The following is a 23,189-nucleotide window of genomic DNA, read 5'->3' on the forward strand; positions in this document are numbered from 1 at the left end:
CAGCTGCTGCCTTGTTTATCTGCATTCTACCAGGCACAGTTTGACCTCAGTAAGAGCACAGAACAGCAATGGGAATTGTATAAGCAGTGGATGATAAAAGAGGTTTTAGCAGCTTGAGGTTTAGCAAACCCCAACAGAATGACAAATCTTTAATTGTATTTTTTCCCTTTGCAGGAGCCCTGAATACAAATCTGTTAACAAAGGAAGTATTTCAACTCTGCCTGAAACAAATGCCGGCCAACAGGATTAGTATCAATAAACCAGCACACGTAACAGAAGATTTCATGTTTGTGTCAAACTTTCCAACTCCTAACAATGCTGCACGAATTCCTCCATCTCCCCTGGAATTTCTAAGACCAGAAATCCATACAGACAAACAATTACTTGATAACGTAGTTCCCGAGTTCTGAATTCTCTTCTGTTTTCACTGTCGCTTGCCCTTCCTGAGTACCCACAGAGGTGCAATTCTGTCCTGTGGAATCAGGCTCCATCTTAACTTCAAAGAAACAGAACACGTTTCAAACGACAAAAGCATCCATCAGCTTCATAAATGTGTCAAGTCTCACTCAGCAATACTAGGTCTCACATAACATCACTTCATTTGTTGTTTGCATTCTATTTGCTACAAACAATGAGTACATACCCTTCAGCTGTGCTAGCAGAAAGCACGAACAGCTCCCCCTCCGAACCTCAACATTTTCATATCTTGTCCCTTTTAGAATACATGCATGTGCACTATCAGTTGCTGATGTTTTGCACACAACTGCCTGATCTGCTTACAGATGTACACCAGCCTTTTGGTAAGCAAGCAGCTGGACAGAGATCTACTAATGGTTATAGCAAGAAGTGGTACTTCCAAATGACACCAGTGAACTTTCTCACATCTACAACAGAGCTCAGGAGAAGCAGCAGAGAGACATTCAGCTCAGAACAGACAGGCAGTCTGGCATTCATCTGGCATGGGACAGACACATAACAGTTCTACAATAATTGGACTTTTAGCTCTGGCAATGTATAACACTGGGACGTTCTGCAGGTGTGTGGATGTGACTGTCCACTCAGCATAATGCACTTGCATGAGGCATCAACAGCACCGCTCCAGTAAGTTTGATCACTGTCACTATAGCAGTCACTGCTGTCCTCAGAATAAAATAAGTGCTTGCTCAGTGCATTTCTGCAATGATGGATTGAAAGAATGAATACTTGCTGCACTCACAGTAGCCTAACAGAACACCATTTTTCCTCCCAGCATTTGCCTATGCTTTGGGTTTTGTCAAGGAGGAACTAACTGTTAATCTCCCAGCCCCCAGATGACATTTTCCACTTCATTTAAACCCTGCTAACAACAGAAACACAAGAAACCATAGTCACAGCATCTGCTTTCAGAGCCAGGCCACCCACACAAAGCAGCAATGAATATTTGCACTGTTAATCTTGCTGAGCAACTCCATGTTACCTTTAGTGATGGATGCCACGGACATACTAGAGACAGCTGTACTTGCTGACGTGACGGCTGTCACAGCTGAAACTTTGCTGGTAGAAAGCGACTGTATCACTGGAGAGGAACAGGAAACAGTTAGGACAATAAAGGGAAAAAAAAAGAAAGAAAGCAGCTCTGACAAACAACCATATTCAGAATCAACAAAATATTTGCAATGCAAATTTTAGGGATGAGCCTCCTTGCTATGTTTTCTTCTATCTGTAACTTCATGCCACTTTGGCCAACAGTGACTAAGAGCTACTCTGTGTCAAAGGGGATTTTCAAACACCATCTGTCATCCTCCTCTGCCCTTTACCTTTGTTCATAGGCATGAGTATTGTCTGAACACCTCCAGAAGCTGTGTTTACACCGAGCTGTTTAAGCTGGCTGGGAACTGTCAGAACAGCCTGCTGTGGACTAGACTGATTTGAGTGGATTTTTAGCAACCCTGCAAGAAGAATGGAAGACAAAACGTTAAATGAAACACACCATTTTGTTTATCTCCAGTTATTTCTCTCCCTTTCTGCCTGAACTAGGATGGCACTCAATTAATAAGCCTCAGTTCTGTCTGACAAATTTCTACTGACAGGGATGACTGCTGAAATGCCGGGTTGCCTTATATGCCTTATACGAAGTCAGTTATCTCATTTCTGAAGCAATCTTAAACACTGACGTAACAAACTCTTTGAATAAAGCAGGCTCAGCGCAGAGCTGAACACTCTTATCAGAGTAAGACAAAATTAGTTAAAGCGTGTCTTGCAGATCTCCTCTCCTTTCCTTGTGCTCAAGTGTTCGGTACCAACAGCTCCGCTGTAGTCAGCCCCTCACTGCGCTCTGTCAGTGCCACACACACCTCTGCAGTTCAGCTGCAGTTAGCAGAGCACAACCAACCATACTTCCACTAAATGATCAACCCAAGCCTGTGCAGAGAGCCTGATGAAGAACATACCTGAAACTGAGTGTCCCATGTCTTTCTGTTTTGGGCAGTGAATACACCTGTATGGATGGCTGATCAAGCTATGAAGCGTATCAAGGGGAGGACTGAATAAAGCACTGATTTCAGCCGGGCTAAAACAACAGGCAGGATATTCTGGTATCACCAGCACTAGCAGCAGCAGCATCCCTTCACCTTGGTGGAACCCAGCAAGACTGTGCCACAGGGCAACGAGTGAAAGGCACTCACCTCCTGTTCTCTACCTCTCTCGACCGCACTAATATTGTGTATGGGCCTAAATCCATCATTTCCACTAGTAAACCAGCTATTTTCCATATAATTTTATTTAATGTTCTGATTAATTAAATTTCTATTCAGATTATGGGCATTTAACAGGCTAAACATTGTGAACACCACACTTGTCAATTTCACATGAGTAATTTATGCTCATAAATTGTTTCAAAGAAGTTTCTATTCCCCTTCTAATATCTCACTGTTGTTTAAGGAGTGTAACTTCATTCCAGTTAGCAGACATGCAAGGGATGGTGAAGATGTCCCTTGGTTTTGAAAGATACACAGTTGAGACTTTGAACACTGGGCTAACCAGCACTGCCAATTAAAATTTTAAACATTACAGTCCATCCAAAGACTCACTTAAATACAAGCCTATGTTTTTAGAATGAAATATACAATGCAATGCATTTTGACAAAGCCTTTTTTCTGCCTCTGACAGATGGGAATCTCGATGACACACTCTTGGAACTGTATGACAGCCTTAATCTGAAAGCTATTTAGAATGGCACATTTCCAACAAAAACTCATTCTACTTTGTGTGGAAAAAGGAAAGAGTTCAACTGCTTGTTGCAGAATTGCAGCTCCTGTTATTTACTTCCAAATTCTGGAAAATACAGAATGGTGAAGAAAGGATGAGTTTGGAAGTCTATGTACAAAGGAAATGAGAAGGGCTGCTTTAAGGACACTGTCACATAGTAAGTGACGTGAAGGGCCTCTCCCTTTTTTTGTGTTTGTACTCTTCCCACTCAGTAAGGAGCCACTTTGAAGGAATGTAATACTGCAGGAGGTAAATCAGAAGGTAAAATAAAATTCTCTGATTTTAATTAATGATGATCAAAACAAATCTGCTCAAATTAAATTTGCTCTCCATTACGCAGACGATACTGCACGGTAATAGAACTAAAGGAAAACAACCCTCTACACAGAGGCTCGTCTTAATTAATCTGAAACATTCCTGCTGAAATCTACCTCATTGGACTCAACAGATTTTGACTTTAAAACATTCACTTCCCCTTTAAATTTAAACCTCTCTCCTTTCCAACCCAAAGAGAGCAGATGAAAAGACTTGGAGCCAGTTCTGCTTAAGCAGCTCCTTCATCTTCAGTGGAGGTTCACTTTCACAACCTGAATCGAGACTGTAGCATCTCTGATAACTTGACAGTTCCAACATCATGGTACACGCTATAATCTCAAACAAATGGAAGGTGCCATCTGCAGAGGATTTGAAATGAAAGCCAAAATTTGTCTCCAGTACTAATGGGCATCTTGCACTGCGCTTTGCATCAGATGCAGTCAGTGCACTGTATTAGGATGCCAACTTTTTGGCTAAGCCAAGAGTAAGGCTACTAAGATGCAGTTTAGAAAGTGTGACTCTAGTTTCACCCATTCACAAATGCAGATGACTCTACATTCTTCTTTTTTACACTGAAGGCACCCAAGAATTTGTACTCAATTCTAACTGTAAAAAGGCAAAGCACAAACAGAGTTTAATACCTGATACTGCAGCTTTTCCAGTCACAGGTGTTGGTGTAGTCACCAGAGAAGCAACACTTACAACAGTAGAAGTCTTGCTCGCTGCTGATGAAGCAGACTGGGTCTGGTTTATACAGACTTGGTGTTGCTGTCCAGATGTTTTTGCTGTAGGAGCTCCAGAAGATGACAAACCAGAACCTACATTATCTATTTGCTGCATGAGAAAGAAAACAGTAAAGTTCCTTTTCATCTCATAGATGTTTCAATCGTAAGCAAAAAGAAGGAATATCTAGAAATAGCAAAGGCAAAAACCTTCATCATTAAGAAATAAATTCACAACACACACAACACACTTATCCAAAAGTCCATATACAATGATGGTATGTGCAGAACAGAAACAAAAAATGTGATGTTGTGCACCCAGGAACTGCTTCTACAGCTGCTTTGATGGTACTTGGAGCCAGCTCCTTTAACAGCAAGCAGGTAAGTCTCCAGATGAGAAATCTGGCCCAGGAATATTTCCCCATTGCTCCAAGTCCAAGGAGTACAAGGAAAGAAATGGAGCTGAACTGTTAATGTAGGCGTCTCCACTGACTCACAGCAGAAGTCATGTTTTGTTGCAATGTTAGACACTACCTAAATCCTCTATATACTTCCTTTCACTGGAAGGACTTTAAACAGGAGCAACATTGATCTTTATGATAATTTGCACATTATGCACTGCTATTGTTTTTGCCATTTACTGGCAAGTAAAACACCTTAACTTCACAGAGACTACAGCTCTTCTGCTCTTCAGTTAACAAAATTAATCTGAATGAGTATGGCTGATACACAGTGTTATTATTTTGGTTAGACACATGTAAGGCCTTTCCACATCTGCTACCAGAGCTGGAAATGCTCTTGGACACTCAGAATCCAGTCCTCAAGCAGATCCTGGTGTCCTGGTTGCTCTGTGACACATGCAGGGACAGGGGCTGATCAGCACTAGTAACAACAGTTACTTACTACTACAAACTGTTGTTACTAGCAGGTAGGGAAGGAGAGCTTAAGGTAAAGAAGGTGGATGGAAATTCCAATCTTAGCAACTTCACTGACAGATGTAAGAACAGTGAGTGGCATTTAAAGCAAATTTCAGCCTTTAAAGTGATATATACTGACATAACCAATATAACCCTAATAAATGCCAAGGTTCAGCTCTCCAAGGAACCATGGTCTTAACCTGCTACTTAGTTAACCTTTACTCCCTCTGTGTTATCTGTATTATTGCAAAAGGTGTTTCAAAAAGAGCATTTCCTGCCTACCAGAATTTTAACAGCATTCAAAGCAGTGCAAACTTTAAGCTATCCTTCTTTCTTCACAGGTATTGTAGGCAGAGCAGCAAGCAGTTGAACAGCAACAGAGTTCCTGCACTCTGCACTGGAACATAATTATAAGGCAGATCAACCAACAATGCTGGAAAGAAGAAAGCCCATAATCTAAAAGAGGTGCAGGTGCCGTATTACAGCACACTGGCAATACTGATTCTCACCTGGGCCACCCCATTTGTGGGAAGGGCCACAGCAGGAGTAGCAGCCGTGGTGATGACACCGCCCGACACTCTCAGCACTGTGGTGCCAGGTTTGGAGAGCTGGGATGAGGCAGACACCGATTTCAGAGACCCATCTGATATTTTCATCAGTGATGTCTGTCCACTGGCTGTAGCCTTTGAAAAGAAGTTCAGCACAAGGTAAAAAAGCAGCAATACTGTACCTTCACTTACAAGTACACCTTCACATGCTTTTGTACCGCAGCCACCACCGCAGTTGTACAGAGAAAAACCAAAAGGCTACAAAAGGTAAAGCTTTCACATTGTGCAATTGTGATTTCTACCCTTTAGCCAACAAAATGCCGTCTGGCAAGAAAAACACATCATTTGCATGTTACCTGTGTAAATAAAGCAGTTTTCTGTCCAGTTATTACTTTTAATGCTTGTCCTTGTGTTGAAGATGTTCCAACTCCTACATTGCTCTGAACAACCGATGCTGGAGTGAGTTGCTTCCCAGAGCTCTGAGGAGCAGGCTGACCAACCAGGAACGTGCCCTGCTCCAGAGATAAGCCACAAGTCAGCTCTTGGAAACCACAGTTAAGAGTCAATACAGGACAAGTCAGGAGAGTCAGTACCGGCTGTGTCAATACATCTACAAGCCTGTAGCTGTACAATAACAGCAATGTTAGCAAGTGCTCTGTGATGCAAAAATACTACCTGAAGCAGAAAGTTATTGACATTCTTTCTCCACACAAATATGCGGAATCAAAGATGAAAAAGTTTGGTATCTTTGCTGACCCCACCATGAGGTCTGAAGGAGAGTCTCCACCTCCAAAGACAGGGAGCACTCCATTGCCACAAAGCATTTTTTCCAATGCATTGTTAATTGCAATGGATGATTCTGCAACCAGACCTGGGCATAACCTTCCCAGTGCAGAACACTTTCTGGCGCAGAGGGTAAGGGTGAAAAATTATGGCAGCTACACAGCACCATAATTTAACATATCATGCTCTTCAGGTTTATTCTTTGTGACAAATGCTGCTTGACTTGCAAGATCAAAAAGACTACTGCTGGATCAGGCAAAAGGCACAAATCAAAACAGTGTTATCTTCACACTTCAAAATGTATTTACTTCTGCCATAGGCACTACACATTCAGAGCTCAGCACGCAGAAATCACAGCTAGAACTGGAGGCTCCTAACAGTCTGAGGCCTTGCTCCCCTTCCTATTTCATATTATTATTTAGTAGCTCTTCTTCAGAGCCTTCATTCACCCACTGTCATGCATGGATCCCTTCACGTGATCTTCAATTTTGTCACTTCTTTTTCACCCTTGCTGTTTCTCTCAAATAACTCCTTTATTCTTCTGTCTTCACAGCTTTCCTACAACTCCTACACAACCTACCATTTAAGACAGGTCTTCCACATTATCTTTGTCATATCATCTCTCTTATTTTGGAGACCCCTGCTCCCCTGCCACCACAGGCTCTTTATTACTCTCTGAAAACCACTCACTGCTTGCCATGAAAAATCATTCCATGCTACTTTCTCAGTCTGCAAGTAGCTGAACCATGTACCACTCTGTAAGGGGAGGTGAGGGGCAGAGATGCACACGTAGCAGTAGCAAGTGCCTGACAGAGAAAACAGCACTGCTTGCTAGAGAGCAGCCTGAAATGCCCATCCATTCCAGATAGGGTGCTTGTGCCACTGACCTGGGGTGTCTGCTTCAGGATGTAGGATGTATAGGTGAGGTGCTGGGACAAGTTACTGCTTGTACTTTGGGTTCCTCCTCCTCCTCCACTATTTGTAGAACCACCAGATTGGAGACCTGCAACCAGAACAGAAGGTTTGGCTCTTCTGCAACCCGACAATGTCAGCTGCTGAAGTAGTCCTGTACATACAAGTACCTGAGAACAGCCTGCAAGATGCTTGCTGAGGCATGTTATATAGCTGAGTACTCACAGGCATAAAAGCCGTAATTGCACAGCAAAACACAGTTCAGATGTGTTGCTGTGCTCTCTGAAAGCTCAGCAAATGCAATGAACAAAGAGAGACATGGGGAGAATGAAGACTACTGGACATACAAAGCTCATTAAGGGCTGCTGTAAAGTTTCTATCAAAGAAAATGCTGTACAACAGATAGACAGTGTTTTGTCAGCAGGCAAAAGCCCTGGAAACACAACAAATCCCACGGGCTTGTTAATTTTACTTTTGCTTGCTGTTCCAATGCAGTTTTGTTAACACAGAGTATTTGATCACAGACTCTAACTGGTGGTGAATAACATCAACATCTTGATACTGCTCTGCCTCCAGAAGGAAGAGAATGGACACAAACATGTTGTAGTCTCCCACTAGGAAACAAAGGTTGAAAACTACTGATGGCTCTGTCATAAATCACAACTATTTACTCTTCCTCAAGCCTCAAGAGAGCATTTACTTGTCAAGATTGGACTGCCATCTAAATCTTAATCTCCCATCACAAGTTCTACAGCCCGGAATACCATCATCAACAGTATCCAAGTATTCAGTGACACTCTGCTGCTATACTGCTGGTGTTCACCTTCTTACACAATAAACTGATTATCTCTCCCCCACTGCCAGCATCAGAACTTGCAAGCAAATACTTTGCACCCAGTCCATCTACCTCAGCCTCAAAGAGAAGCGTTCCAGAGAAGGCTCACAAAACATTTCCTATAGCAACAGCACACTATAAAAAAAGAAGTATCAGCCCTCAGGACAATTTTAGCAATGCTGTTCTCCAGGTATTTCACAATACCTGCAAGCATGAAACTTGTGAAAGCAAGTTTTATTCAAAACTCTATTCTATCTATTATATTGTTACATCTAAACAAATTATTTCTGCTGGTGTCAACAGCTTGAAATCAAACCTTTTACTGAAATCTATTTCTTTCTCCTATTCCAGGTATAGTTATCTTGTCCCTCTCAGAGCTAGTTTCCCAGAGTCTCATTCTGTTACTTACTAATAGCTTTGAAATCAGCAACAGTTCTGCATTATAAGAATGCAGGTGTCTCTCCCTGTATACCAAAATAGAGAGAAAGGCTTCACTGTGAGCTCTGAGAAAAACTGCACTACCTTCAGCACAGAAAGATACTGGGAGTTCCACATGCAAAGCAATACCATCTAAAACAGAAGGTACTTCTGACAACCCAGACTTATAAATCTCCACATACTGTGTTTCTGTGAACAAAGAAACTTCCTTCTGTTACTGACTTTCACAGTACCAGGATGCAGTATAGCAAGAACAGCAAACATTAATTATGCAGTGATTACATTATTTAACTCATTAGATTTCCCTGCAAGACTAACTAGCATTATTTGTGGCTCGCAGAATGGCTCCCTGGGGTATGAGAAGAAGTTTTCCTTTGCCGGAAGGATTCTTGCTGTTGGTGGTGAGGTACAGTTTGGTGCCCGGTGGTAAGTTAGCCAAGTTTGCCAAGTTGGTGGCTGGTAACTGCAGTGTAGCCATCACTAGAAAGAAGGAATAAAACAAAATTACTCCTTGAAGAGGCCAGCACGCATTGAAATCTGCACAGAATGAAAGCACTGGAAGTTCCACATATCTAACCTTCAATGTTTAGCTATTCTAACAGCAGATAAAATCCACCAGTGATGCACAGACACTTTGAATAGGTCTGGGAAAAAAAAGAATAAATGAAACCCCTGCATGGTCACAGGCCAAAGAAATACAGTGGTGGAATCTGCAGGCTTAAGTTTACAGGCCACAAAGCACATTTCAAACAGTCCAGAGTCTGAGCTAACATGCACAACTCAAGCCAGCTGCTGGATTAGGTTTTTCCATCACATAATTGTTTTAGAGGTGAAGGAATCATTACAGAACCACAGTGAGCCATTAACAAGGTGTAAAATTACTCTACCTGATCCTTGTGATGTACTTTTCTGAGCACCCGTGGAAGTAACTTGCGCCTTTGTTATAGTCTGCACAGGCTGAGCTACAATTGTTCCTCCACCTCCACTCACGATGGCTTTGGCTACACCTTGAGTCACAACCTGTTTTGGACCAACAGCCTTTGCCACTGAAGAACCAGACTTTGCCACAAGTATCTGGCCACCGCTGATAGCCACTGCCTGCTTCACTGTTGACTGCAAAGCAGAACCAACTGGAACACCAACAACCTGCAACAAAGAAGTACTGGATGATGTGCCACTCAACCACACGAGTTCTAACTGGTACGCTGCCTTCATTTCTAGGTATTTCAGGGTAATTTCTATAAGTCTACTTGCATATAAGGTTCTTTATTCTGAAACAGAATTGGACTGGCAAGAGGCCAACCCCAAGTAAAGAGCAAAAAGCTATTAAACACAGCCAGGATTTCAGAGTACCCACAAAAGATTAAATACATTCACATCACAGGGCAACTTGATTTTTCTCTGATATATGAGCAATGGATTAATCCCAACTAAGGATAAAGATTGCCTTGGTGGAAATCCAGAGATTTAATTTCAACTCATTCATGGGAACAGACTCCCTGGGAAAACCATGGCCTCAAATTAGAATCTGCAGAGTGCATTAATTTTGTGTGTTGACATATTGGCAGGCAAACACAGGGTTTGCATACCTGCTCCAACAGACAAATAAGGCAGTAAAAAGGGCAATGCGAGCATGTATTTACACATGAAAAATGCAACCCTCCATACACAGCCCATTGTGGTCGGCACACAATTTCACAATCTCCACAATGGAAACAGGCAAGAAAACAGAAACTGAGATGCCTGTCATCTTACCACAGCACATTTACTATGTCTCCCAAGAAGCTGCATCACCCCTGCCATAGCAGTTCTGTAACCACTTGTGTAGCACCACTTCTACTGTATTCTAGCTCTGGACCAGCCTTCACCCCTTCTCCCTGTTTGTCCTGCTTTTTTTTTTGCTGCAAGCCTGCTGTCCAAGTAAAGAATTTACTTCCTTTTATGGAGAAATGTGGATGAGCTTCAGCAAAAGCTGGTAACAGCAGCCAACTTTCTGGGTTGTCAGGATCCAGTTCAAAACAAGCCTCCTCCTCACTGCTGCAAAGGGCTAGAGAGGAGTGGGAAATGTTTTCTGTAAGCAATGAAATGCAACAGTGTCTGCGTGTGCTGTTCACAAGGGCAAGAGGTAAGCACACTATGAGCTAACTCTGTACACAGGGAAACTAGCTACCTAGGGTACTGCTGCCTGTGCCTGAGGCACAACCAACACCACGGCCACAGGAGAAACATGAGGTGTTACAAGGCAAGACAGAAGGCTGACAGCCAACCAAGTGCCTCATACCTTGGACTGTGCTGTCCCCTCGCTCGTGCTCACAGCTGGCTTCTGCGGTGACAAGGCCAACATGTGGCTTCCTTTTACCGTGACATACTGCTGCACAGAGGTCTGTGTGGTCAGCCCTGCTGCCGACGCCTGGGGTTGCTGGGGCAGCTCTCCTGGCTCCTGTTTTATTATCACCTTTTAAGTAACATAATAAAGTTGACATAAAACAAAAACCAAAAAGCCAATAACTAAGTCACTGGGAATCATTTCCGGAACAGCCTGCCTGCAAGAACAGGCACACAACAGCTGCTAACTCGGATGTGGTTCTCATATACCACCAGGTGAACTCTAACTCACCTCCCAATCTACTACGAGGGCTACTCCCAACATGCAAGCGTGTGAGGGGGTCAGTAATTAAGCCAGCATTCCCATTTTGAAAGATGCTTACAGAAAGGAAGAAACACAGACAGTACCAGTAGTATTATAACTACTAGTCCTACTAATGGTATCCCGCATCTCAGAAAGGAGACAGAACACCATGAGGTTTCAAATACCAAAGAACCTCCCAGCCCAAAACGTCCTTTTTTTTCTACCTTGCAAAATCATAATTGACATTATGGCCGTAGATATTGTAACCAGGTATAGATACTGTAACTGGTTAAAGATTATATTATTCTCTTGTGTACATTTCAACATGGTTATGAATTTATCTGGGACAAGCCATAAATCTAAGCACTAAGACCAGCAACTTAAGAAAGGCTGCTGGTTTGGCAGGTGTCTTTTTCCCCACCAGACTGCTATGACTGGTAGGACTCTTTCACCTTCCAGTTTGATCACCCAGTATTACTGGAACCCTTCAATTCAGGATGGTAACTTTTAAGGAAACGTACTCACAAATGGCAACATCTGACAGCCAGAAATCACCACAGCATTTAGCAAGAAACTATTACAAAATGTAAGAGTAAACTACTGTTTACTTATATTGTAACCTCACCAAACAAAGCCTTTAAAAATATCAGCTTCAGTACAGTAGTGACTCAAAAGGAGAACAAGAAAGGATGAAAGAGATGATGAAAGGAAAAGATCACAGGAACAGCAGTGCCATGGGAAAAGAATTTAAGCTTCATCTTTTGAGACGTGCTAGAGAGCTCCTGGCAGCGAAACACACTGGTTCCAGTCAGCTCTACATGCACTGGAAGTTACATGGTTTGCAGCACAAGTCAGCATGAAATGGTAATACCAGGCTCCTTGTCCAGGCACAAACGCCAAGAGGAATACCTTTGTAAAAGCTCCAAGTCCTCCAGTGACTGATTTGGGGCTTTGCACCTTGGAATGACTCCCAATAGGACAAAGAGGTGGCATGGTGGCAAACAGGGAATCCTCCTGCTGCAAATAGGAAGATGTGGCACAAAGATTGGTGAAACGTCCAACAAAAGCAATAAAACAAGAGATTGCTAATAGTGGGTGGCACAGACAATCTGGGCAATTCCAAATTACCTGTACAAATAAATCCATTTCCAAAAATCAAGCAACACTTAAGTAACAGGAACGTAGCATACTTAGTACAACATACAAAGCAAATTTCTTTGTCAATTTATGCCTCCAACAGCAGTAACTGTTTCCTACCACATCATACACAAATGAAAGAAACAGACAGGTCGTCCACCAGCTTCTTACACAAAGCATTTCTGAGCTGCAATACTGAGGCAGGCATATGTTAGCCTTGAGAAGCCAAGTCTGAGTGGGCATCTAATCAATGGACACAAATAACTGATGGGAGGGTGAGAACATGACCGAGTCAGACAGTGTTCAATAATGTGCAATGAAAGGACAAGAATCAATGAGCACAAACTAGAACACAACACATTCTGTTTAAACATAAGTAGTGATTGAATTTTGGAACAAGTTGCCTAGAGAGGCTGTGGACTCTCCAGCACTGGAGGTACTCAATACCCAACTGGACATCTGCAAAATGGTGCATCTTTCATTCTTGAATTTGCAGCTGTAGAGTCAAATGCACTTGAGGAATTATGGAATGGTTATATTCTGTTTAATTAAAAGAACTGTACTATTTTAAGATCAGTGTGAAGTCTGTGGTTGTGGTTTCATGACCATTTAGTCCATCCCTGGGTTGGAACACAGCCCTCAAGATGCTGAATCAGTACTCCTGCCTTCCTTGTGCCAATGCATACAGATGAAAACAGCTGATCTTTCAAACAGATGGACTGTGTAGCTACATGGTGAGCAAGAGCAAACCACTGCCAGCAAACAGGAGGAGGTGTGAAGACAAGGTTAGAGGCATGGCCAGCCCTTTTAAGAGCAGCACACATATGGACCACTTTTAAAGTGACTGAAGAAATGCAAGTGTAAGTCATTGGAACACCATCTGTAACATCACACTGAACTATCAGACACCCTCCCCTCTTAAAGAAACCACAAAATTACAACTTCCCACTAACCAGAAGACATATGGACAGAAATACAGCTGTTTACAGCGCTCAGATTTCTTTTTTGGTTGTTGTTTTTTTTTAATGCTGTCAGATTTTAACTGAATCCAACAGAATTCAACTGTTACAATGATATGTGCCCATTCTGACTCATTTAAAACCTTACAAAAAAGAAAAGCCTCAAACCAGTACAAAACAATTGCTTTATAACAGTTAAGCAAAACCCATCTGACAGACAGGCTCTTGGAAGCAGAACAGCCAGCCAGCACCTGACATTTAAAGTGCTCCAAACTAATCGCTTCACAGATCCATCTTCAACACATTTTTCTTAACAGATGTGGGAAGCACTTCAGTTCCAAATGTGAAACAATAAGCTTCCTGCAAGCTCACTGGAAAACCTTCCCCTCCACAACCAACATTAAGGCTCCTGAGTCATGAAGACAGGAAACAGCTCCCATGAGCAGCAGCAGCTGCTCTCAGAAAGGCCCCACTGGTGCTACTTGCCTGTCAGAAATACCTCTCCCATGTCTTACGCAAGAAAGGGTTTTATCTGAGGTAAATCAGCTCCGTACCATTTAAGCTCTGCAGATCAGAATGTGAACCCTATTCACCACTGGTTACAGGTTCAGTTACTCCACTATTTGCATGAATATTTAGGCTGTCGTAAAGTCAGGAAATTTTCAGGCTATTTTCAGGCTGCTAGGAACAGCTGCTTCATAAAATAATAAACCAAGTAGAGGTTCTGAGGTAGGCACCTCTGGTTTAATCATATATCGTTATTAACAAAGCGAAACAGATCCTAGACTGCTAAAAAAAAAAAAGAGCTCTTTTAATAGATGAGACATTTTGAAAGCTATGCCCTTAACAATGCCCCAATAAGAACATTACCTTGACAGTTGAGGTCACAAAGCTGCTCCCATGGCTCTTCGGTACAGGAGACCCAGCCCCATGAGAGGCCTGACAAACACTGCTCAGCTTGCTGGTGGGGCTTCCTGTATGTTGGGAAACAAGGCAGACTTCAGGGGAGGGCAGGGAGCAGTGCCACTCAGTGTGACACCTTTCTAACCAGAAAGGAGGCATTTCATCTCAACTCTCTACTGTTCATGAGGCGTACATGAGGGACATCAGAGGGTGTTGGCAGGGGCACAAAACAAACTAATTTTCATTACAAACACACTAGATCCTCACCTCCATCACCAGTACAGAGTGAAAAAGGAGACAATTTTTCAATACTGAAGGTTTCCCACTTCTACTTTCCTCCAGTTGGACCCCAAACCCCACGTGGTTCTGCAGCTCCAGGGAGCCAGCCACTGCACAGCTCCCATGCAAAGAGTCCATAGCCCAGACAGCCTTATCTCCACTCAGAGCTGCCTCTTGCTAATTGGAAGATAGCTCCTGGATGACTGGATGTATTGGCTACAGGTATATTACAAGAAATTAGGACAGTAAACGAGCTCCCAAGTTAGAACTTGCTGCCACAAATGTAGCTCCCTCCACCACCCAGAAATCCTCTGAACCTGCCCTAGCCTTAGGTATGGTACCGAGAGGGGTCTGGAGGAAGATGGCATGGAAGGAAAAAGGAAGGTCAGAAAAGAAAGGACACAATGGGTGAGGAGAAATGTGAGGAAGGAAGGGAAGATGAAAACAGGTTCTTGGGTCTGCTCTTGGAAAGGTGTGCAGCAGTACCCACCTGCTGCATGTGAGGGTCTGAGTGTAACAGCCAGTGACAAGCTTGCCCTGTATTACCAGAACTGCATACAACCCACAGCTGCTGCCCTGCAGCAATTTGGTTACTGCTACTAGCCTGATTTTGTAGCTTGCTTTGTTTAAGAGAAGCCAAAACCACAGTCTGTACATGTGAAAACACAGTCATAGTCTCTCACACGGTTGCATTACAACCTGCACCTACCTTTAAAAGTAAACTGTGCAGCCATTTCTCAAAACAATGGGATACATAAAGGCTGGCTTCCACAAAACAGGAAGTTTCAGATGTTACCCTTTTAAATATGATCAAAAGTTTTATGGAAAATAACTATTTTGTCAGTAGTATCACTTTCTATTCAATCCTATCTAGCTGCTGCTGCCAGAAAGCCAGTTCCACACCCCCCGTGTTCCACACAGGGCCTATGTCCAACAACAAAAAACAAGGGGAGGGGAAGGCATTAATTTTCTGCTCTGCCACCCATCTGATTTGGTTTGTGTAGGACAGAGTGAAGTGGCAGCAAGAGGGAAGGGAGAGGCAGCAGGCAGTTTTTTCAGGCCAGTCTGTATTTAGATCACATTGATGTAGTGGGAAACTGCACTTTCAGTGGCATTTGGACTTGAATATTCATACCCTCTGGTGTTTCCACAGATCCGATCCTCTGTGTAAAATTCCCTACTAGGAGCCACGACAAACCATGTGTGCAGAACAGAGACAGGCTGGAAGTAAGGAAGAAACAGGAAAAAACAGCAAAAGAAAAATAAAAACCCTGCTGGTGAAAGCAACATTGCCAAGAAAGGCCACGAATACACTACAAACATTCAGCTACTACTATGATTTCCCCACTAATTCCTTCTGTGAGGAAACTGGACACAACGTGACAGCTGCATTATCAACAGCACAAAGGGCTTTTTGGCATTTTCTAGCCATGCCCAGAAAAAGAACAGTTTGCATTATGTGGACACCACAATTCAACACCTGGCTCTAAGAACTATCCTAAGATGCCAGTAAGTGCACACCTACACAGACAAGCATGCTTTGAAACACAGCAGTTCCTGACCACTGGTCACAATGCCTGCTCTGGTAATGCAGGCTGATTGGCTACACCTCATAACTGAATATGTAAGCTGCTGCAATGCTCCCCATATTCTTGCCCTGTACCCAAGATACAGCCCTTACCCAACCACCTGTGCACTGTCTTGTGTTTCAGCCTCTACTCACCACAGTCTGTCTCACATTCTCTCCTTCCCTTTTTGCTTGTGAAGAAGTTCTACACTATGTGCTGTTTCCCAAATAAAATTACACTCAGCTCTGACATACTCCCAGCCACGTTACAGGACACTTAAGCAAAGCAACACACTCTCTTTGCTGAGCGCTGTTCCACCTTCCCAGACCGAAATACCATTATTGCATCTGAAAGGGAGAGTAAGCTAGAATGTGTAAGACTGAGCCACTCTGCCTTCTGGGGTCACACTACACACCTGTGCTTGTGGCTGCTGCTCCAACCATCTGTCCAGGCTTGTCCACAATAACATATGGATTATTAATGACTGAGCTAGCAGAGCCTTGCTTCATGTGCACCGGAGTGGAGGTTGGGGTACGAGGTAGCGGAGATGGACTAGGGGTCGATATTGGAGAACCTTCAGAAAAAAAGTCCAATGCTTCTATCTCATCAATGTTGTAAGAACACAAAAAATACAGCAGTAGTGTGTTAACAAGCGATTAGAGAAGGGATGTCTTTGAGGATGCATTTCCAAGACTAAGCCAGATGACAGAGCTTGGAGAAGAGAGAAAGAGAATAAAATGGAAGTTAAAGGAGTGTAAAGCACAAAAGCTTGTACCTACCCTGGGCATTCTTTATCTATCATGCCAAACAGGGTTCAAAGGGATCTTAGAAAGCCACCTATTCCATCCCTGAGTTCTGAGGTAGGTTAACATCGTTCTCGCTATTAAGTCGAGTCCACCCAAGAAAATAAAGGAAGAGAGCTGAGCTCTTTGATATGCACTCTCTTTCCTCCAGGGAGCCCATAGTGCAGGCATCCAGACCAAGGACCAAGCAGTTCATGTAAAAAGGCTGTGTGAAACAGCAGCCATCAGGCAGGCCAAGCAAATGTCACTTCACTGCTCTCATGACAGCAGATGCCCTTGAAGGCAAATGTGCAACTTCTAGGTAAGAGGGCCAGGAGAGAGAGAAAAACAGAATAAAAAGAATGCACAAGGGGGTAAACAAGAAACACAGAGAAAAGGACAGGCAAGAAAGTGATTAAGGTGGCAGCAAGTACACTAACCTTCAGCTGCTTATTAATCTGCTTTCTTGGCAATGATTGACTATTAAAATGGAGCACAAATAATCCCTATGTCTTTTAAGCTGCTCTTGGAACCTGGAATGGTGATGCTTCCCAGCATCCTTAGACAAAAGACAGCAGCCTTAGAGAAATGCTTAGAGAAACATTTAAAGAGCAAAAACCAGCAGAGAATAACCCATGGATATTAAGAAAGATAGAAAGCACTATACTTCTGGCTTTCTGGACAGACTTGGAAAAAGAAGAATTAGTAGAAAAAGATTAGTAGCAGTGCTTATTAGATTAGTAGTAGAGTTTATTGAGAAAGAAGAAAGCACAAGGCATAGGTTCAAATATAAATCACTACTACTTAAAAGATGTCACAGAAAAATACTGAAATGCAAAAACAAACAAAAAACCATCCTGATACTTGAGGAAAATTATGTGGGAGCAGATCAGAAAACACACAGTGAGAGCTGGTGCTTCATTTTCTGACATTCAGATTAGAGTGGATGAAGGGATGCAGGTCATCTCTCACCTTCACATGTGACACATTGAGCTGTGTGTTAAAACTTTCTGATGCAAAGTATCTTCCAGTGGATGGCATCATACCCAGGCAGGGAGAGCTCTATAAGCTAAGTGAATAAACAGCACCTTGGCCACCACTGGTGCAAAGTTATCCAAAGAGCACCCTATTATTCACTGCAGCCAGCTGGAAATTTAATCCAGAGGGCGCATTTCTGGAAGAGGAAGATCAAAGTCTCTCCATTTGAAGAGATAACACAAGTACAAGATGGAACATTTGAGTGAACAAGGTTGAAAATTCTTTGCCCAATGATCAGAACTAAGTTGTTTTTAATCCATCCCTGTTGTTGAAGAGGGAGGGAGAAGTATGGCTTCTTCCCACATACAAACAGCACACACTGAAGAAGTATCCTTGCCTAGGCTTTTCTGCCATTTGTTAGTTAAAGACTATGATCTTCACACCTAAAATAATACGTTATCAGGGAGACAAAATTTCTTATCCCCTTTCTGATCTGATGTGAAGCATTTCACACTTGCTAAGTGTGTTTAATTCCTCATTCTGGTTTCCTACTGCCTGATTTTCAAACAGAGGCAGGCAGGGTAAGGACACAAAACAAGTCCGACTGGTTCAATCTGGTTTTCCAGAGTGAAGCACTGGGATATGTAAACTAACATTCACCTGATACAATCTTGCAACTCATGGTGATAGGCTGGAAGGACTTTCCTGGCGACTCTGCAGGGCTTGGAATCTGACCTTGAGGCACTATTTTACAGCTAGCTGCAATGGGTTGAAAGGCTGAATTTCCATGAGAGCCAAAGGGAACTTTCTGTGTGGCTAATTTGGTGGGAGTCCGTTCTATCGAAGATGGCAGGGAATAAAACGTGGCATGTCTTTCACTTTCAGCATTCCCAGGGAATCCTGATTAAAACAGGGAAAAGAAGAAAAATAACTCTTAGGTTGAGGTGTCTAATGCCTTACTGTGAGTCTCTACACAAACAGAATTAAGATTCAACAAATACCCTCTCAAAGGAAGGAAAGAAGGAGACAGCAGCTGGTGGGAAGTGCTGAAAAAGGAGAAAGGGTGGTGAGGGATTTCCTCCTGAGCAAGTCTGGCAGATAAGTCTCTAAACCAAAGAATAAAATGCTCCCATACACCACAGCCTGTTCAGCTTCAGTAGGTCAGTAGCCAGCACACACGCTTACTTGAAAAGGCCCCTACAATGCCCAAAAGCTGCTGGTTCTGCACCCACAGTTGGGTTACACACAGCTAAGGCAAAACTTCCTTCACAGGAAATCTCCCCAGTACATTTGTTGCAGTAAAAACACAAGGAGACCAACTGCTGCCTTTAACCTGGTGTAAAGAATCTGCCTTACCCGAGGTAAAAGGAGATCAATTAACCTGATGAGAGAAGCTACTGTCAGACAGCAAAAGAAAGAGGCAAGTTGAACTCCTCCCTCCTCTACAGCTACTGCGTATCTTCCCCAGAGAACTAAAGGCTTATCTTAACACTGTATGTTTCAGCAAAATAAGTTAAATGCTAACAAGAGACACAGTTTTTCCTATTTCACATAAGCTTATAAACAGAATAGTGTGTCCAGCTGGCCAGCACCTAGCTTGCTTCAGGCAGTTCACATGATGCTGCAGCATCAGCTGCTGGCACGCTGCAGGGGCACTGCACTGCCGGATCTTAGAGGGGAAGGTGAGAATCAGACTGATACGCAGATGCAAATGTACACAGCATCTTTTTTGCTCTGTCCTTTCATCACCTCAGTTACGTTAGAAGATTTTCTTCCAAACTCATCTCACATTAGGAACATAAATAACCGAACACACCACTGTCAGACTATATTTGATGACCAAACATAACACAATCTGCAGAGCATTCAGAAACCTAGCAGCTCTCTGAAAACAGCATGCAAAAGTTCTATTAAACAGCCTTTTTCCAACTGCATGTGCTGCACAGGTGTCTACATTCACTAAGTTTAGCAAAGCAGACCACTCAGCAAACTACAAATTGAAAAACAAAATGAAAACAGTTACAATTTCTGAATTACGTTTCCTTGCACACTAATAAAATAACCAAAGAAGGAGCAGGGAACAGCCTTTAAACCAAAAAAAGAAACAACTAAGAGAGGTATCCAGAAGAGAAGAAGTTCCAAGGACTCAGATCTCACCAATACCCATTTGCTTTACCTTTGTCAACAGAAGCATCCGGGCTGGAGTCCCGCAACTGTTTAATTGGTGAAGAAGCTTTAACTGGTGCTGGGATGCTCAATGGCAACGGTAAAGATGCTGGAGCATCAGAAAGGTCCGATTCAGAAGAGTGAGAAAAGAGATACTCCTCGCCAAGGGAATGCCTGTGCAGCTCCACGTCCACTACCTTCCAGAAACAGGTGAAATCAGTGACATCTGTATTTTGTAGTTAGGTAAAGAGAGCAAAAACAGCCATGCCTTTTGTTTTCACTGCTATTACTTTATAGTGTCTGGAATCCTCTCTCTTCCTCTCCCCAGCTCTGCACAAAACTCCCATTCACAGCAAGGCCTCCCAGAGGTGCAGGAGCACCTGGTGCAGAGCAAAAATCCTACATCATTACACTGCTCTGGTAAAACAGCATCCACAGAGAAATCTGAGCAGTAAACACTGTGAGAGCACAGAGCCCATCTCCAGGCAATTCCTTAGAGGCAGCACAGAGCCCAGCTTGTTTCTGCCCTTTCAGTAAGGTCCCTAAAACTACATTGTCTACTCTTCGAAAATGTTTTCAGATTTATCTTGTCATCTCACATTAATGTTTTCTCCAGACTGAAAAGCTGAAACAATGCAGTTTCACAATAAAATTTTTCCATTTGCTGCAGTACATGGGAAAATAACAGAAGAACTTTAGGGATGTAACAGACTGACTTATTCCTTTATTTTATTTAAAGCTTTGAGAGTTGGTTTTTCACGAAGGCACTGAAAGGTGGCACAGGCAGAAGCTGTACTTAATCCTGCAAGATGAAGCAGGACTACTAGGAGATATCTCAAATTTAAATCCTGATGAACAAGATCTGCAGCACATCAGAAAATGAGACATCTGGTATCAGAGGCCTCACAAAGAAACAAGATCTCAAAGCATAGTACACGTTAAAATTCTTTTCTCTGATCTAGGAATGGAAAAATGGCTGTTACATGTAACAGATCAAAATCTTCATTCCAGAAACTGTGAAAGCAGATGAGCTGGACTCAGTGCTTTGTCCTTTGCATCTTACTTCTATTTAAACACCCCTAATGGAAGCAGGTATCACACCCAACCCACCACCCCGCTGGCTCACCGTTTCTGCGCCCAACGTCTGCAGGCCGGTGTAAGTCCTGTCCAGCTGGGGAAGCAATGCAAGAAGTTTACATTAACAAGGGCAAAGCAATACACTGTACTGTAAATTACAGCAAAACAGCTTGAAAAGAAATTGGAAATATAGAAGTTGAGCAGAAATACATTATTTTTTTAAGCCACGGAGTCAGAAATGCATGTGCTGTTAAGAACCCTCTTCTGCAAAGCAGCCAACCACAACCCAGGGCCTGCACTGATATAGGAGGGAGCAGAAGAGCTGAGGGAAATGGCATTTGTTGGAAGATAACCATTTTAATCTAAGGGTAGCCTTTAAGGGAGAACCCTTTCATTCCTGGGGTCAGTATGAGCAAATAATAAGAAAAAAAAAAAAAACCCTCAAACACATGCCTGGAACAAGGAATTTACAGCAGCAGAAAATTCATTATTGCAAGTAGGATTTAAATGAAACTAATCATGCAGCTCAAGCCAAAATAAACAAGCTCAAGACTTCATGTTTCTAATACCAGGCACCGCTAACTACAAGTAGTTAGCCTAGTTTTCCAGGACTGCTGCACACTCCAAATCCTACTGAAGATCACAGGACAGGTGAAGGACTGAAAGCAAGGAATGGACAGGAATCCCTGCCCCTCCCTGACTACTCTACTGACAGATAGAATCTGTGGCTGATACATGCAAGTGCAGAAGGGACAGAAAGGACACAGCAGTTACTTTACAAAAGACAGATGACCCTTCAACAACCTGTCAGGCTAAAGCCAATGAGAGTATACTAAAAACCTCATATTGAAGGGAACCAATAGGTAAATGTTGCACTTGGGCAAAGCTGGGATTCTTGGCTACAGCACAGCCTCTATTACAGGCATGGTAACAGGCTTTCCTGGATCTCTAGTACAACCATTCACATGCAAAAAAACAGCAGGACAAACACAGAGAGGCAGAAGCATGCACATGCATACAAGTAGACACTCTAGATAATGCAGGAGCTCATTTAATTGCCTTTCTCTGAAGCTTTCAGGTCAAATACCTTCAAATTGTGTATGATATCAATCCTCTTGTTCTGGCTGTCCTTGAAGTGTATCTGGACTCTCACAGGGAATTCTCCCCAGCCTCTCCTGGTCAGGTGGAACGGAGGTTCCCTGCAAATAAAGATTCACATGATGCATGCACAGAGGGTTCAGCCCACAAAAACCTCTTTCTCAGAAAGCCAAAGACTGCTTGGCTAACTGACAGCTAGAGCGATCTTCAGGCCTGCTGTTCACCAGAGAAAATGTAATCCAACCACAAATTCTCATTTATGTGGACGGCTGAAAACCTATTTTTATTTTGCACAACAGGACAGAGAGGATACTGTAATGGGTAGATTAGAAAATACTGAACACAAGCATTAAAAAAAGTTGTGTAAAGACATGTAAAAAAATATTTATTTAAGAAACAAACAAAACAACCAAAGTCAGCTCCTCAAACACTGCTGCAAGCTGAGTTTTCAATGCAACATTTTGCAGTCTCTTCTTGCTGTTCCCCATCTGGCAAGGAAAAGATCTAACGCCAACAAAACACTATGTGGATTGCAAGGAAAAGTTAACTCTGCCAGTTATCATTCTCCAGTCTGAAAAGAAAGGGAATTCACCATGACATTTAAAAAATATACTTGTTCTTGTAAATTGCAAATGCATCTTTGCAATGAAACAAGAGGTTTAAATGCTATTCTTAGTCCAGAACGTGAATGTTCATTGAAATGAGTGGGATGATGTGACAAGAAGAAATCGATCCACTAGAGATTAAAATAGAAGAGAAACAGCACTGACATTAGATACTGGGAACTGAGAAAGGCACCAAAAGACTGCAGTCAAGTGTCGTGTAGTACATTCTATCAGAAATTTAAAGGAGATTGTTTTCATGCTGCTCAGCATCACCTTCTCAGAATCACTACTG

General features: G+C 42.7%; 1 protein-coding gene and 1 long non-coding RNA gene across 11 annotated transcripts in view; one reads left to right on the forward strand and one right to left on the reverse strand.

Annotated features, from left to right (window-relative positions):
* The window catches only part of YEATS2 (YEATS domain containing 2), a 39,958-nt gene that overhangs the window by 8,987 nt on the left and 7,782 nt on the right, over positions 1-23,189 (reverse strand). For 2 of the 10 annotated variants that reach the window (XR_001557046.2, XM_015870911.2), the window contains exons 7-23: positions 22,282-22,393; positions 21,244-21,288; positions 20,128-20,314; positions 18,612-18,851; positions 16,607-16,765; positions 14,312-14,415; positions 12,255-12,362; positions 10,998-11,171; positions 9,604-9,862; positions 9,035-9,196; positions 7,419-7,534; positions 6,105-6,260; positions 5,710-5,883; positions 4,203-4,395; positions 1,797-1,928; positions 1,457-1,555; positions 385-496 (exon numbers count right to left, since the gene is read on the reverse strand). Coding sequence is in view for 9 of the 10 variants with exons in the window: in XM_015870911.2 (XP_015726397.1) it covers positions 385-496; positions 1,457-1,555; positions 1,797-1,928; positions 4,203-4,395; positions 5,710-5,883; positions 6,105-6,260; positions 7,419-7,534; positions 9,035-9,196; positions 9,604-9,862; positions 10,998-11,171; positions 12,255-12,362; positions 14,312-14,415; positions 16,607-16,765; positions 18,612-18,851; positions 20,128-20,314; positions 21,244-21,288; positions 22,282-22,393 (2,532 nt within the window). In the remaining variant the exon portion in view is untranslated. The remainder of the gene's footprint in view (positions 1-384; positions 497-1,456; positions 1,556-1,796; positions 1,929-4,202; positions 4,396-5,709; positions 5,884-6,104; positions 6,261-7,418; positions 7,535-9,034; positions 9,197-9,603; positions 9,863-10,997; positions 11,172-12,254; positions 12,363-14,311; positions 14,416-16,606; positions 16,766-18,611; positions 18,852-20,127; positions 20,315-21,243; positions 21,289-22,281; positions 22,394-23,189) is intronic. The other 8 variants (XM_015870913.2, XM_015870912.2, XM_015870915.2 and 5 more) reach the window with 8 other exon arrangements.
* LOC107317821 lies at positions 14,329-15,956 on the forward strand. Its single transcript, XR_001557047.2, has 3 exons — positions 14,329-14,417; positions 14,687-14,845; positions 15,777-15,956. It is a non-coding gene; the product is annotated as an uncharacterized LOC107317821 (long non-coding RNA).

Source organism: Coturnix japonica, chromosome 9 (genome assembly GCF_001577835.2).
Source record: "Coturnix japonica isolate 7356 chromosome 9, Coturnix japonica 2.1, whole genome shotgun sequence".
In the NCBI taxonomy this organism is placed as follows: domain Eukaryota; kingdom Metazoa; phylum Chordata; class Aves; order Galliformes; family Phasianidae; genus Coturnix; species Coturnix japonica.